This window comes from Platichthys flesus, chromosome 16, assembly GCF_949316205.1.
Source record: "Platichthys flesus chromosome 16, fPlaFle2.1, whole genome shotgun sequence".
In the NCBI taxonomy this organism is placed as follows: Eukaryota; Metazoa; Chordata; class Actinopteri; order Pleuronectiformes; family Pleuronectidae; genus Platichthys; species Platichthys flesus.
The window spans coordinates 15,473,716-15,487,908 of record NC_084960.1 but is presented as its reverse complement, the minus strand read 5'-3'; the positions used below and the strand labels follow the sequence as shown (position 1 = coordinate 15,487,908).

At 40.9% G+C, this 14,193-nt stretch overlaps 1 protein-coding gene across 1 annotated transcript; it reads right to left on the bottom strand.

Moving 5' to 3' along the window:
- Nucleotides 1-435: 435 nt before the first annotated feature.
- limd2 (LIM domain containing 2) lies at nucleotides 436-6,353 on the bottom strand. The gene is given in 5 exon segments (XM_062408799.1): nucleotides 436-3,290; nucleotides 3,293-3,431; nucleotides 3,520-3,656; nucleotides 3,899-3,943; nucleotides 6,253-6,353. Coding segments are annotated over 5 exon segments (345 nt in total). The 5' UTR covers nucleotides 6,256-6,353; the 3' UTR covers nucleotides 436-3,269.
- Between the last annotated feature and the right edge of the window lie 7,840 nt (nucleotides 6,354-14,193).

Sequence of the window (14,193 nt, the reverse complement as noted above, 5' to 3'; positions counted from 1 at the left end):
GTGAACCGCTGGGTCCGTATTACACGCTGCTTTGTGTCTGCTGGTCAAAAAGTGGTGGAAATCCAGCCAGTTACTCACAGGATTTAAATCTTCAGCGCTCATCTCAATGTGATTTTCAATGTAGCTGTACTTCTTTTTATAGATGTCAATTTGTGAATCATGTTGTAACTTTGAGAAAAATTCTATACAATGAAGTTATTATTCATATTTTAATCATTATTCTTGATTATATGAGAGGATTTACATTTTCTTCTAACTTCACCATATCATATATTTCAAGTCCTGCATTGAGAATGTTAAAAGGTCCTCAGATATTGTTGCCGCTGTTTATTTTTAAGTTTTGTTTTTTTGTATTCTGTAGTGAAGGTTCTCAGGACATCAACCGCCTGGGAATTATAGGATCTCTACATAAATAAACACACTAAAGTCTGCGAATTAAATCAACACCAGCATTTTTATTTTTCTCCAAAAGCATGTAAAAAGAAAAAAAAGAAAGAAAATGCACAGAATGATTGTGTATATAGGCGCAGAAAGCGCTTACATTTGAAAATGTTCCATTACACAAATAAGCAATAGAGAGAGAGAGAAGGGAGAAAAGAGGAGAATAGACAGCAAACACAGTCCGAGTGTCCTTTTGCTGTAAGGCCACCTCAATCCACAGGTCAAGTCAGTAATACAGAATACATTTCCAAAGATGCATACATTTAAAATGTCTCGATGACAACAGCATTGAAAAGTAAGTCCACATCAAGTTTAGCACAAAAATGAAATGATTCACAGATCTAACATTGAGAACGTTACACTGCAATCATTCACCTGAGCCTCTTGGCACCAGTGTAAAGTGTACCGTGTCTGCTCTGTTACATGTAGACGTTGCAATTCACAGATTTTGCAGCTGTACCTTGGCGAACTGCTAACGGAGAATGACAAAGACAGCATTTCTAGATACAATACTCTTAATTTTAAAGCATTCTCAGGGATCCAGAGGACCGGTTTAAAATAAAAAAAAAGGAGGAAAATATAAGATTTACATTGTCACACAGAAGGGTTTTAATTGGGGTACATTATATGAGGATAAAAAGTGGTTTGATTGGAAAAATGAATGCTGGTAAAGTGAAGTAAATATATGTTAAAGAGTGGGACTCAAGAGTAACCAGGTCTGCTTCTGAAAAGGCAAAATCAGGAGATTTTTCTTTGTAAAGGTCTGTGCACTCAAAAGGTCTCAATTGAAAAAAAAAAAAAGCAGTAAGATCAGCTATTTGTTTCTAAGGCTTCTCTTAAAAAAGTAGCAAATATCCATCCGTTAAGTTTAGCTTTCTATTCTGCACAGCATGCTTAAATTCACAGTTACCCTTCAGTCACAAAAGAACTTTGTGTCATTCAAGTGTCAGTCAAGTCTCAGTGATATTCAGACATTTTGTAAAATGAGATATTTGAATGGCTTTAGACTCATTCTTCGCACCGAATGAAAGAAGAGTTGCGGAAATCTTGTCTAACTGGATTTAATTTCTCTTAGGTGTTGCAATTAAATACGATCAAAAGTGTCTGGAGTGCAGTAGCTGCACTGCGAGCTGAGGCAACGTATTCAAAAACATCAAATAAAGGCTCTGTGGAGAACTTCTTGGGCAAAGTAATTTTTCTTACTCTTACACTAGACACTACTGTCGCACTTTCTCCAGCAGGGGGTGCTCTCCACTGGGTTTTGCAAGAAGCACATCCGGGGGACCAACAACCAACTGTGATGAACCCTCCATCAGCCACCTACTGTAAATTCAATATTAAGAAATAGGTCCAGGGGCTAAGATGTATTTAGCTAATAAGACATGAGTTGAGAGCAGGAAGGCATTTATTTAAAAAGGACACCTGCTCACGCTTAAGGGGATGACTGGGGGGAACGAATAACAATGGATGTTCAAGTGGGCGTGTCTATTTCCCCCTTAAAAACTGGCACATTATAGGAACACACTCAAATACAGCAAGAGGGGAACTCATCAGAAGATGCCAAGAACTGAGTGTGAAGTAATAAAGGAACGAATCTGTGTGGTTTCTTGCTGAGATTAAGCTCCGTCCATCAACATCCACATTTGTAGCACAGAACCATAATTGAAGTTGAATTTAACTGCGTTTACAGCTCCTGTTAAAATGTTTCATACGATGAAGTGAAGCATGTTCACAGACGACGTCTCCCTGCGATTACCAGAACCTTGTCTGGTGATCACACGTGGTCGTATGTGCAAGACTAGAGTACGGCATGACGGGGAATGTTCACTAATCACGAACTACAGCTCTATGTACAGATAGTATACAAAACACAATTAGAGAGTTCCAGAAGAATCTCGAGGGTAAAAGCTGAGAGAGGATCGACTTATGCCATGACATCGGAATCCAAACTCAAGTGCTTTCTAAAAAACGTTAAAAAGTGGTCTGCTATGCATCATGAGACAAAATCATTCACAACACAAAAGATTGATACAGTCATAAGATAAGGCTATTAAGACTCAGTCATACCAACATGCAACGATAAGACTCAAATCGGTCATTAAGATAAGAACCAACGATGGGATGATGCGAACAATAAGTGAAATAAAAACGAGAGGTGAGCTGTTGCTGATGTGTGCGGTTATGTTACAGTACTCTGTACCCTGTTTGTTCCTCAAATATATGAAACCTGACAAACTGACCAAACTGTCACAGCAAAGTCACAATACCGAGGACTATTATTTTGATTTATGTTTTGTTAACATGACAAAATGTTTACTATTTGTTTGAAATCCGTGGGTGAAAATTGACCTGAGTGTATGCTCAACTGCAAAACATGGATGCGCCGTAACCCCTCTGATATGTTTGCCTGAGCATACAATTCATATATTTAAGAATTAATGGGTGCAAATCATTAAAAATAATAAAAAAATATTATTATCGGAATACTCCCCATACCAGAGAATGTTTTTGGTCACAATCAACAACCAACTCCATAGAGGAAATTGGAAAATAAAATTAGGAAAATACAGATATCAATAATCGCAAACCCAAAGTATATCCCTAAAGTAAATTTTTAAGCGGTATGGATTAAGACTGGCCAGTCTTTTCCTAGCTGTTTGTGCATGTATCGGTTCTGATGGCATTTAAAAAGCGAGTGAGAGTGTGGGTGATTTAACAGATCCCCAGCATACGAGGGATGTGTTCATTGTGATGTACTGGAGGTGTTAGTTACGAGGAGTCAAAGGAAGAGGCAGAGGGGGGGGGGGGGGGGGCACGGGGAGACATGATTATGCCGTCTTTGTCATATTTTTTCTGAGTCCTTGGCGGACCAGAGCTCTTTGTGCTGTTTGCGTCCAAAGCCCTCGTCATAGTTGCCTTTGCTTTTGAACAGCTGTTGGAAGTGGGGCTTGCAGTAGAATTCGCCTTGAAGAGCTGCAAAGGAGCCAAGGCTGCAGGGAAGTGAGACGTTGAACAGTTAATACATAAACCAAAATGAAGTAAACACAGGGATAGTAATATAATATATAATATAATCACCTGAGTTTGGCATTGCAGTGCTTGCAGCAGAAGCATGTTGTATGGAAGACCAGGTTGTTGGCAACTAATCTCTCCATTGGGTAGACAGTCTTCTCACATGTTGTACAGACTTCCTTTTGAGTCTTAAAGCTGAAAGACTGAGCAACAAAAATTCACAATTTACTACCAGATGCACCAACAGGAGGCGATCTACACCTTGATCTTCAGTGAGATGAAAGCTACACTTTTACAAAGACACAAAATGAAGGAAGGACTTCCTCTGCTTTTTTCCGAGATCAAAAGCTGATGAAAGTGACGCGGGGGCAACAATAATAACAGACAGATGATGAGAGGACTGTGAATGAGGGATGAGAAAGAAGACAGGCAGTGTATATTTTACCTTTGATCGCTGGACAGGTTTTTCTTCGGTGGGGCCTCTGGTGTCCTGGGAAAGCAAAGAACAACAAAGTGTAAGACATTCGTGTATAAGATGAATTTTAAATGTTCTTGTTAGGTGAAATCCGCTCCACATATCTAATCCATGCAGATCACAAACAGCAGAAGAACTTCACACGGATGGAGGTTTTCTACTGTCCTCTTGTTACCTTGACCAGTCTGATAGTATTGTCAATCTGATCTCTCCACCTCTCCTTCCACTTCTATTCGCTCCATCTGTCTCTTAGCACCCCAGGGAAAGGATCAGGTGCCTTCTGTCTGGTCATGTGAGCCGCACTGTGGGACGCCCAGCATGACACTGCTCTCAACATAACATAGCAGAGCGGCTAAGAACCTGCCCTCTAATTCGGGAACTCCACAAGGCAAAATAACTGGAAATCTAATAAAATGGTGGGACATTTCTCAGTGAAATAACACCAGTGACACTTAGTCTCTATCCGTGAAATTACTTCACGTTCCTTCCATGCATGTAATAAAGAGCTTCTGTTCCAATTGGTACGTTTTATACTTTGACGTTTCTGCCTGCCATTTAACGCAGGCCCCCAGCATTTCTGTGCACACTGTAGGTGTCGTCGTGTTTGTCATCTAATTGCAGTTTGGCTGGCGATGACAGCAGGAATTAGAATATTTCCCCCAAGGCGCTGAGAGGGTTCAGAGCAGAGAGAAAAGCTTCAATGATCTCTGAAGCAGGACAAAGTTATAGGGTAGTAGTAAGTGTGTGTGTGTGTGCCCTCTGAAGTAGTGCAGCCTGTCCCCGGCAGCCACGAGCAGGGCCTCGTCTTTAAGCAGGACTAACAGGTAGTTCAAGCGGATAATAAACAGACAGAGAGACATTCAGACGCTCGCACAGTAACCGCCATGGAAAAGCCAGTGTGCAGGGAAGAAGGGCAGCCTCTGTTCAGGCGGGGGAAAAGTCCACTGCAGACTCTGCTAAAACCCTGTTATGTAAGGCCGCTTGGCTGGAGCAGGAGGAAGGGCTGGATGAAGGGGCATTGTGGGACTGCGACCAGACTTGCAACGATGGCGAGCGCTTCGACAGATAACTGCTGATTGCTCTAACTCTTATTAGGGAAAAATGAAGAATCAAGCAGATGCACAGCAGCAAGAACGTGCATCCACCTTCTTCATACAAATATTGACATGCTGACGTGAGTTGAGCTCAAAAGCTGATTAACTGACTAATGAAAAGCATGTAAAAATGTTTCCTTTTAAAAGTTAAGCAAAGTGGCTGTATAAGGGTCACACAAATGGGATTGAGCCTTCGATCACATCAATAGACTATAACTCAGTGGGTCTCCTTAAATTTAATCAGGCTGCACCAGACTTTTTTCATCAAGATTCATGAATTTCTGCCTGGGAAAATCTGTGAAAATGTCAAAAAAGATTCCTACATTTGTCCCAAGACTTGGATCTTTCCTAACCGAAAATAGATCCTTACAGTAAGTCCAGAAGTGGCCTCAAAACAAAATGGACAGGGGTTAAAATACCTAACCCCATTGGCATAGGACCAAATGTGGCTAGGAGATAAGTAATGAAGCTGAGTATATAACAGTTTCTCCTGAGAAGACATCAGCACAAAATTGGCGCTGTACATTAACCACAAAAACTGCAAACAAAGATGTTGGACTCAGTGATGTGCAACATATCTTCCAACCCAATGGTATACAAGTCATTGCTACCACACTGTAAAGAATATAGTAATATCTCTAACTGTTCCTCTACATATTGTCTCATGTTTTACAGAAAGTCATTTCCTTCTTTGGTAAGCAGCCACTTAGTGTTTTTGAGCTTGTTGAGTGGTGCATTAAAGAAACAGCAGAGTGTTGTCTGCACTTACGGGAACCGACGACATGCTTTAGAAATAAACGTCTCATTAACAGAGAGGCCGTGCAGCTTCCTGTAGATGCAATCATGTCTGTCTCCTCTGTATCCCTGGATCCTCCTGAGTTCAGTTAATGTTGCTGTTAGCAGCTCAAACTTTGCTGGTTATCTAGCCGGCTGCTCGCTCAACCGACCCACCACTTCCTGCTGCAGTAGGACAACTGCTGAGCTGACACGATGCTGATCTTCTCCAAATTATTTAACACGGTGGAAAACTCAAGTTTGAGAAATTGCCACGGTGTATTTGTGTGTAGAGAAGGTTTACTTCAGTGAGAGTTTGCAGGAGCACTTAAAAGAAGTCAACAGCAGGCTATTTGTCCATATGAAATCAAAATGTCTAGAAAAGTAAAACTGATCTGAGAGAAGGAGAAGATATGCCAATGTTTTTTTGGTAGTTAAAAAAAAAAGATTAGTTACCATTTTAGGGAGCAGGCACGCATTCCACGCACACCGGCAGGCTCTAGATAAGCTTGTGACATCTAGTCTTCTTTGGCCTTATATGTACATGAGTCTCAGTTGCCACCAAACTGCTCAAACGTGGCAGGAAGTCATTATGACACATCTGACTTCCTCTGTCATGCAGGGTCCCGACGGGAACGTCAGTTTTGCTAGCAGCTAAATTCCATCCTAATTACCGACCACTTGTTCTGTACCAACGCCTCATCATGCAGAGTGAATTAACAGATCAGAAATATACATCTCACACAGCACCACAACAGAGAGAAGACGATGCATGGTATCGGTGAATGAAACGCCTTCATGAGCACAGAACATGGTGTTCAATGTTAACATTTGTTTTGCAAGTAATTAGCTCTGAAACGCCCGGCACCGCTTTAACTGTGAAGCAATTGGACAGAGCAGAGTGTGAAAAGCTGGAGCCTGCTAGAGAGTTGTATCTTACCAAACAAAGAACACTTTCACATAAGTGGGGAAATCTTGCTGCAATGGAGCTTCGGCTCTTACCTCACAACATCGAGTGCCCGCTTTAATTTTCATCACACCTGATCAGGCCAGCCTGGGCGTGTACCATGTTGTGAGTTCCATGAGCCTCCAGTCTAAGTGGGCGACCCTTTTCTCTTAGTGTTTGTTTAAAGACTTGGTTTAGGGAAATACTATCATCTTGCTTCTGTATATTCAGTGTCAAACTACAGCCAGCAACCGCTTAGCTCAGTGTGGGAAAAAAAACAATAACAGGCACATAACTGCCCAGTAAAAATTTGTATAAATTTGTACTCCTTAAGCAGATCAAACAAGATCTAAAAAGTTGTTCATAAATGTGTAATGAATTGATATTCACCCTGACTAATCTGATTCTGCATCATGTGAAGCTGCAGAAGCCGTCAGCAAGGGAAAAGGTCGGAAGCTTTCTGGTTTCAATTTCTAGTTTGACCAATCATTTTCGAGCTAGGTTCGGTTGGCCTGCAGGTGACTGAAATGCATCAGCTATCTGCTTTGTGAATTTATCTGCATTCAAAGGCAGGCAGCTCTTGATAGAGATTAGACAAAATATCATCTGGATTTAACACACCAACAAAAAGTTTGTTTGGTGTGTTCGATATAATAAACTAGACGAAATCTTAACGGTGAATGACAAACAGAAGATGGAGTCTTGGCCCATGTCTTTACTGTCTACACTGAAAGCCTCAAAATATTGAGTAGCTTTAATTGCACACAGAAGATCTTGAGTTTCCCCAGAAATTCTTCTCATCAATCTCATATTAAGGGTAACAGGAGACAATTTGAAGATTTATGCAACAAGCATGCACCTCAAAAAATGTTCTGTAGATGCTTTTTGAAAGGAGCCAAAACTACAGTCCAGACCAAACTCTTTTCTAAATTACAGCATTTAAAACGTCTGCCAAGAGTTCAAATGGGAAGAAGAATCTCCTCTTCCTCTTGTTGTATTCTGCCCATCAGCCCTATAAAGAGAGCCCCTCCCTCTCCCTTGCACTTGCTCATCACTGAATACACACCATGGTACGCTAGTCACTGCAACAGGCCCCTAGAAGGGAAGGCAGGCGCTATGTTAACAAACGTCTTATGTCATTAATCCAAAACAAGGCTCCCAGTCTTTCTCATACCTTAAACTCAGAAGCATGATCATTATTTAATGTTTTGGGAAAAGGTGGTGTCAAAATACAGTTGGTAATAAGCCCATCTATCAGTTGTTAAGCCAATTGTAACAAACAACATTTTTCAAGGCAAGTTCTAGCAAATAAACCAGTTTTGAGGAATTTATTTTCAGCCTGCATTATAGTTTTTGGACCCAGAAGCCATGGCACGGTTTCAAAAACTAAAACTGCTGCTGCAGGGAAGATATGCAGCCGCGTCTTGGCAGCAGTCTTCCATCAGCAACTCTGCACATGAAGAGATTGAGCAAGATATATGGACAAGATGACTGAGAAGAAGAAATAGAGATAACGCAGCCCTAAAGGAAAACCACTTCCCTGTGAGGCCAATCATTAGTATTAGCACAACATGAGACGGACTAGGGAACTGGGTAGTGGTAGGATGAAACTGTCTGGTCCTTCCGTGCAGATTCATGTCACCAGTCTGCAGAGTAATCACATCTGGGAGGGAGCGTGTCAGGTCTTTTGGTCAGACACTGCTTCTCTTCCCTTTGACCAACTTCCTGTGTGAAGCGAGACAATGACGGGGGTTTTTTGTTGTGTTTTAAGACAAGGGGTATTGACCGTTTGTGTGTCTCATTACTAAAAATGAAACTTGTTTTTTGTGTCTTGTCTGCAGAGGCTGTTCAGTTCCAGCTCCAAAGAATGCCTGATGTATACCAGATAACAGGAACTTCAGGATCGACTGATGAGAAAAAAATGCTTGATATATATTACACAGACACTAGTAAGTACACTTGACTTGAGGATTTCCCAGAGTAAAATTTTCATAACTTCTGTGTGGAAATTGTAACATAGCTATTATCAAGTAAATCTCACTCTAGATTTTTTCAGTGGACATTGAAAAGCTGCAGTCAGAGATTTATTGCCCAAAATTGCTAAAATAGCCGATTGCTTTTTGGCAAATACTTAATCCACTGATTACCTTTTTGTTTCACCTTAAGATTCTGTATTTATGAAGGTCTCTATTTCAGTGTGGTTCTGTTCAAAGACAAACTGAAGGTTTCCAGTGGGGGAATATCCAAAACACACACTCAAAAAAAGCATTTCTGAGATTTTTACTAGTAATGAGTAGTCAGCAACTTTGGCTCCCACGACTCAAGTTTTGACCTGTGTGTCTTTCTTTGCCAGAAAACCCTCAAGTGATTCCTGGAATTCAAATCACTTAAATTATGTAAGATCTGTCCAATACCAGTCTGAAAACTGGTTCTTGTCTATTTGTAGTTAATAAAACCAGATACTAATGATTGAATCATGAATAAAAAAAAATCAAGGTACAGTTACTTATCTGTGAACCTGAACTTATAAACCAGTGGTTAATGATGGTTTGCTGTAGCAGCTGGTCTCTTTGTAATTTTACTTCTTAAAAATCGCAAAGAACAAAACATGTGAGGGCCTGTGAAAGAATGTGTTGGGTAGCTGGAGCCTGTGTTGACTGGCTCGCTGTCATCTGCAACCTCTTTGAAGGGGTTGTGAAGAAAACTGCCTCAAGTGCTGCAACTGATCAGATGTTATCACGGAGCAGGGAAGAGGGAACACCTCATAAAACCAAATTCTCCTTCAGGGCTGGAATTTAACATGACCAGCCCTGTCCTGCAGGTAGCTACTCTGCCATCGCAGAAAATGTCCATCACATGCTGAAACTGAAGGGTCCTTAAACTGTGGATCGAGATTTTAAAGCCTGGGACAATGAAGGAATAATGTTTCTAACCCATTTTCCACATTAGGTTATTTCCAAATCATTATTTGTAGTTCAACACACAAATTTCCTTAAGAGCTCAACAGACTTGAAATGTGACATGTAAGCAGCGTTTGGTTTTAAATGTCACTAGATACCACAAATATTCCAATATTAAGAAGATTGGCCGCTATTTCTGATAACCTGAACCCAAATAAGGTAATTCTCAGAATAAGCTACAATCTAATTAGATATTTGGACTCTTTTGACCTTAGTCCCTTTATGTAGACATGTCTTAATCTCATTCTAACGTCTGGTTTCCAACTGCGACACGTGTCCTGGGTATTGGTGTCCGCAAGTCGGAAAAATAACAAGGAGTATGAGCTGTTGCAAAATAAGAACGAAAACACTCCAAAGAGGGAACGTAAGTTTTGTGCATTTAACTATTAGACCTTTGGGTTTTAAATATATCGTAGGATCTTTGGCCGTATATTACGTGGTGGAAGTAATGTTGACCTGAGCTTTGTAACGTTAATATAATGTAACAGGAATATGACTGAAGTATTCTATCCAAAACTCATTTAAACATCATAATCTGACTAATGTCTGACTCAGTATAAGGTCAATAGCCCTCTTATAAACATAGTAGTCACTGAAATAAACGAAACACTACATGTTAGCCAGATTTCCAAAAATAGATTAGTGCTGAAAGCCAGGGGCAGACAGCAATGCGAGTTTAAAAAAAAAGATATGATCACAATGCAGCATTTACCTTTTGTCATCTTATTGAAACTGATTTAAAGTTGTACAGGTTTAAGAGCTAAACCTTTACAACAAACTGAGATCTGAAAATCAAAGCCATACAAATAGATGAATCAAATCAAGGCGACAGGACATTAAGTGTCTCGCCTTCAGTGTCTGAGCTCAATATAGACTTAAGATTGGCTTAAGTGATATATATATATTCTCCAGAGGACTAGACAAACAGAAAATTGCACCTTTTTTTTAAATTGAACAGAGGAATAGTTCATTGGATGCATGTATGTGACGCACTGGTAAACAGACACAAAATGTACACAAAACCATATTAAGCCATCATTCCGAAAGACAATCAATTACTTATAGCCGCCTAGAATTGTCGCACAATAAAGGAATGGGAGAGAATTGGATGAGAATGCCTCCAATACAAACTATTTATCAGACCACTTTTCCCTGCAGCTCATTGGCTCGGGACCTGCTGGCTACCCATTTAAAACTGCTCTTCACATCTGACAGCAGGCGAACACCCCCTCTCCCCAACATATGGTGCCTCTAACGTGCCCAGCAAATCAGGTTGTTGTGCCGTTAATGGTCATTGTTTGACAGATGAGCACATGGTCAAACAAAGCGAAAATGATGTTAATCGTAATTTTGCAGATTTATTTAACAGGCTTTTTTCCCCTCAAGCTGCATTATTAAATTTGTGTTTTTTAAAGAAACAAAGTCAGTCAAATTACCACGGCAGCCTCGCAAATCCCGCAGATCACTGACGTAAATCAGCCAGCAGAGCAGGGTGTCAATCTGGGCCATCAACTCTTACTGAAAAATACAGTCCCTGACAGTGGTAGGAAATGAAAATCACCATATACAGTGTTTACTTAAGCCTTGTCACCATATGCCAGGGTTATAATGACAGACTGCTGTTGATGTGGTAGCCCGGACGGATAAAAAGTGGTTTTAACCGACCACAGGGCAGCTTTTAAACTATGTGACAAAACAAACACAGACAAAGACATTTGTATACAGGCAGAGTGGAACACATGTCTTCACCCAGCCGGTGTATAGTTTGGATCTAATGTTGATAATCCTGTTGCTCTGCCATTCAGGAATTACTCACAGCAGCTGTTAGCGAGGTCATAAGATGCTGTGGTTATTTAACGAATCGTTTAACCTCAGGTTTTAATGGAGTGTGGTTACATGTACCGTAACCACATGCACATGCATGTAAACACTATCTGTTGGTTCAGAGGTTGAGGAATCAAGACACTATGGACTGACCTTATATGGTCATGTATACAAGGAGAGGAATAACCAGGTCCTTCATGCTCCGGGCAGATAAGATATGTTGAATTGGGCCGAGTTGATATTTTGTTTTTCAGTCCATCAGATAATGAAAAACATTTTACAAATCTTAGGTAGATATCACATGTATTATACCATCTCAAAATGTATAAGCATTACATCAATATATTGGACTCTGGTTATAGCACTACTGATACAAATGCTATTGCTATAACTGTTTATGTTGTTCTATTATGACTGTGTGGCTGAGACGCACATGATCGTCCTGACTGGGTGGGATCATGTACACGAGGATATTGATAACCATGTGTCTCATGCCTCCTGTAAATATGATACCCCGAATTGCATCAGCACCAGGTTAAACCTCGAAAGTGGGATGGCGAGCTCGATGTGTGGATACGGTTTGATCAAGGGGTTCGGTAAACACAGCCGCCATTAAAAGAGTGGCATGGATGAATATTCTGCTTTTGTTCGTGTGCTTATTCGTTTAATTGCGTTTGCTCTTTGTCTCCAGGGTTGGATCGTTGGCGAATCCCTCGCACGGACTGCTCGATTGTGTTGCACTTGGTTTACAACACGCACCACTCAGCAGCTATAGCTCAAATCGGCAAATAAACATGTTTATCTGCTTTTGTTCCTACCAATATAGAACAATTAAACCACATGTCAATTAACACCAGGGGCTAATTTGGAGGAGAATAGCACAATAGGTGACCTGGTAGTAATGGAACTGGTTGGAAAAGCAGGGGTAACGCGAGTTGCATGTTTTATTCAGTATGTTTCAATCACACTCTGGGGTTAATATTAATTAGCCACCAAGCTAGCTGCCTAACAGGCGTTTTAACGTGTGGCACGTTGCTAGCATTAAGATCAGCACAGCGGCGGGCGTTCCAATCTCCTAAAATAAACCAAATCTCCTCCCGTGCCTTGAACATCGTGTATTAATGAAAGATTAACACCGTGGCTTACACAACACGGCGGCGGCCGCCGCTTTGCTAAAGCCTCACATCATCACCTCACCTCGGCTCCGAGAGAAAAGAGGAGCCGGGAGGAGAGCGGGGCTGCGAAGGGAGGGAGGGAGGGAGAGAGCGAGGGGAGGGGAGGCTGCGGACACACAACAGCCGAGCAGGGGCACTCACCATCTGCGCTGCTCGTGTGCGACACACCGGCTGGGAAACACGTTGGCTCGGGGGCTGGAGGTGGATGCGGGCTCTCTCATTCACCGCGGTGAGGGGCTTGGAGGCGGACGCTGGTGCTGCGGTGCCGGTGAGTCTGTGCTCCGCTGCTCGGCTTCTTCAACCCTCTGCTTCGCTCGTCTCTCTCCGGCAGGATGTCGAACCCGATTGGTTCTCATCTGCTCGCGGGGCGTTCACGGCCTGTCGGACAAAGCAGCGCTGCGTCTGGAACGAGGACGTCACTCTCTGTCTGTTATCACAGTTCCTTCCCGCTGGGGTCGGTGGGTTGTTTGTCTCGCTTCTGTTTGTCGTTTCCTTGATGTGCTCTCGTCTTGTTTGTGTGTGTTTTTCTTTTGTATCTTTTATTCCGTCTCAGCCAGAAACAGAATTATTGATGAAGAAAACTGAAATGTGTCCCGTTGTATCTGTAATATAGTTTCATGAATAATAATTCAAAAACAATTCTGCTGAGTACATTTGGTTTAGTTTTATTTCAGACTCATAGGCCCCTATTAGCATAATAAATAAAACACACATTTCGTTAATTACTGTTATTGTCATTAATTCATTTAACATGTTTATGTCACCTTCTACTATTGTTGTTGTTGTTTAGACAACAACAACAATGTGGATGTGGATGTGGTGGGATGGAAGGGTGTGTGGGAACATACGATTGTTGTAAAGCTAATTGAATGGTTTTATACGTTTATGTGTTTATATTTGTGTGTTTATGTCCTATGTGTTTTATCCCTTGCTGTAAACACTAATTGCCCACTGACGACAAATAAAGTTGAAGGTTGAAAGTTGAAGTTGAAGTGAATTTAAACGGAGATTAGGAGAAAAAACAAACAGTGAATCTAATAGAATCTTCCAATTATGGTCGGGAATGATTTGGAATAATAACATATAAATTGCATCATATGTTGATGTTAACATCTCCCTTCCCTACAGTCTGTATGTGTACTTATTCGTTTTTTACTTTTTCGTTCTTGTTTCATGAGTTTGTCATCATTACAAAATATCATTAGTATATTTTCATTAGAATTACTATAATGAATGTGATGAGAACGATCTTTGTGTTCTTCTAAGTAATATGTGTTAACTTCAATAAAGGTATGAAAACAGTTTCTATGACATCTCTTTGTTAAATTATAGGTTCATGCTCTTACATAATGGAAAAGGTCTGACCTCCTGAAATCCTTCACCCCAACAATATTGGTCTCAAAATGTCCAAATCACTCTTTTTCTAATGTTGACGTTTTTTAAGTATAAAATTACCGCTGTGTTCCTTTTTCAGTAATGTTTTATTATTTTA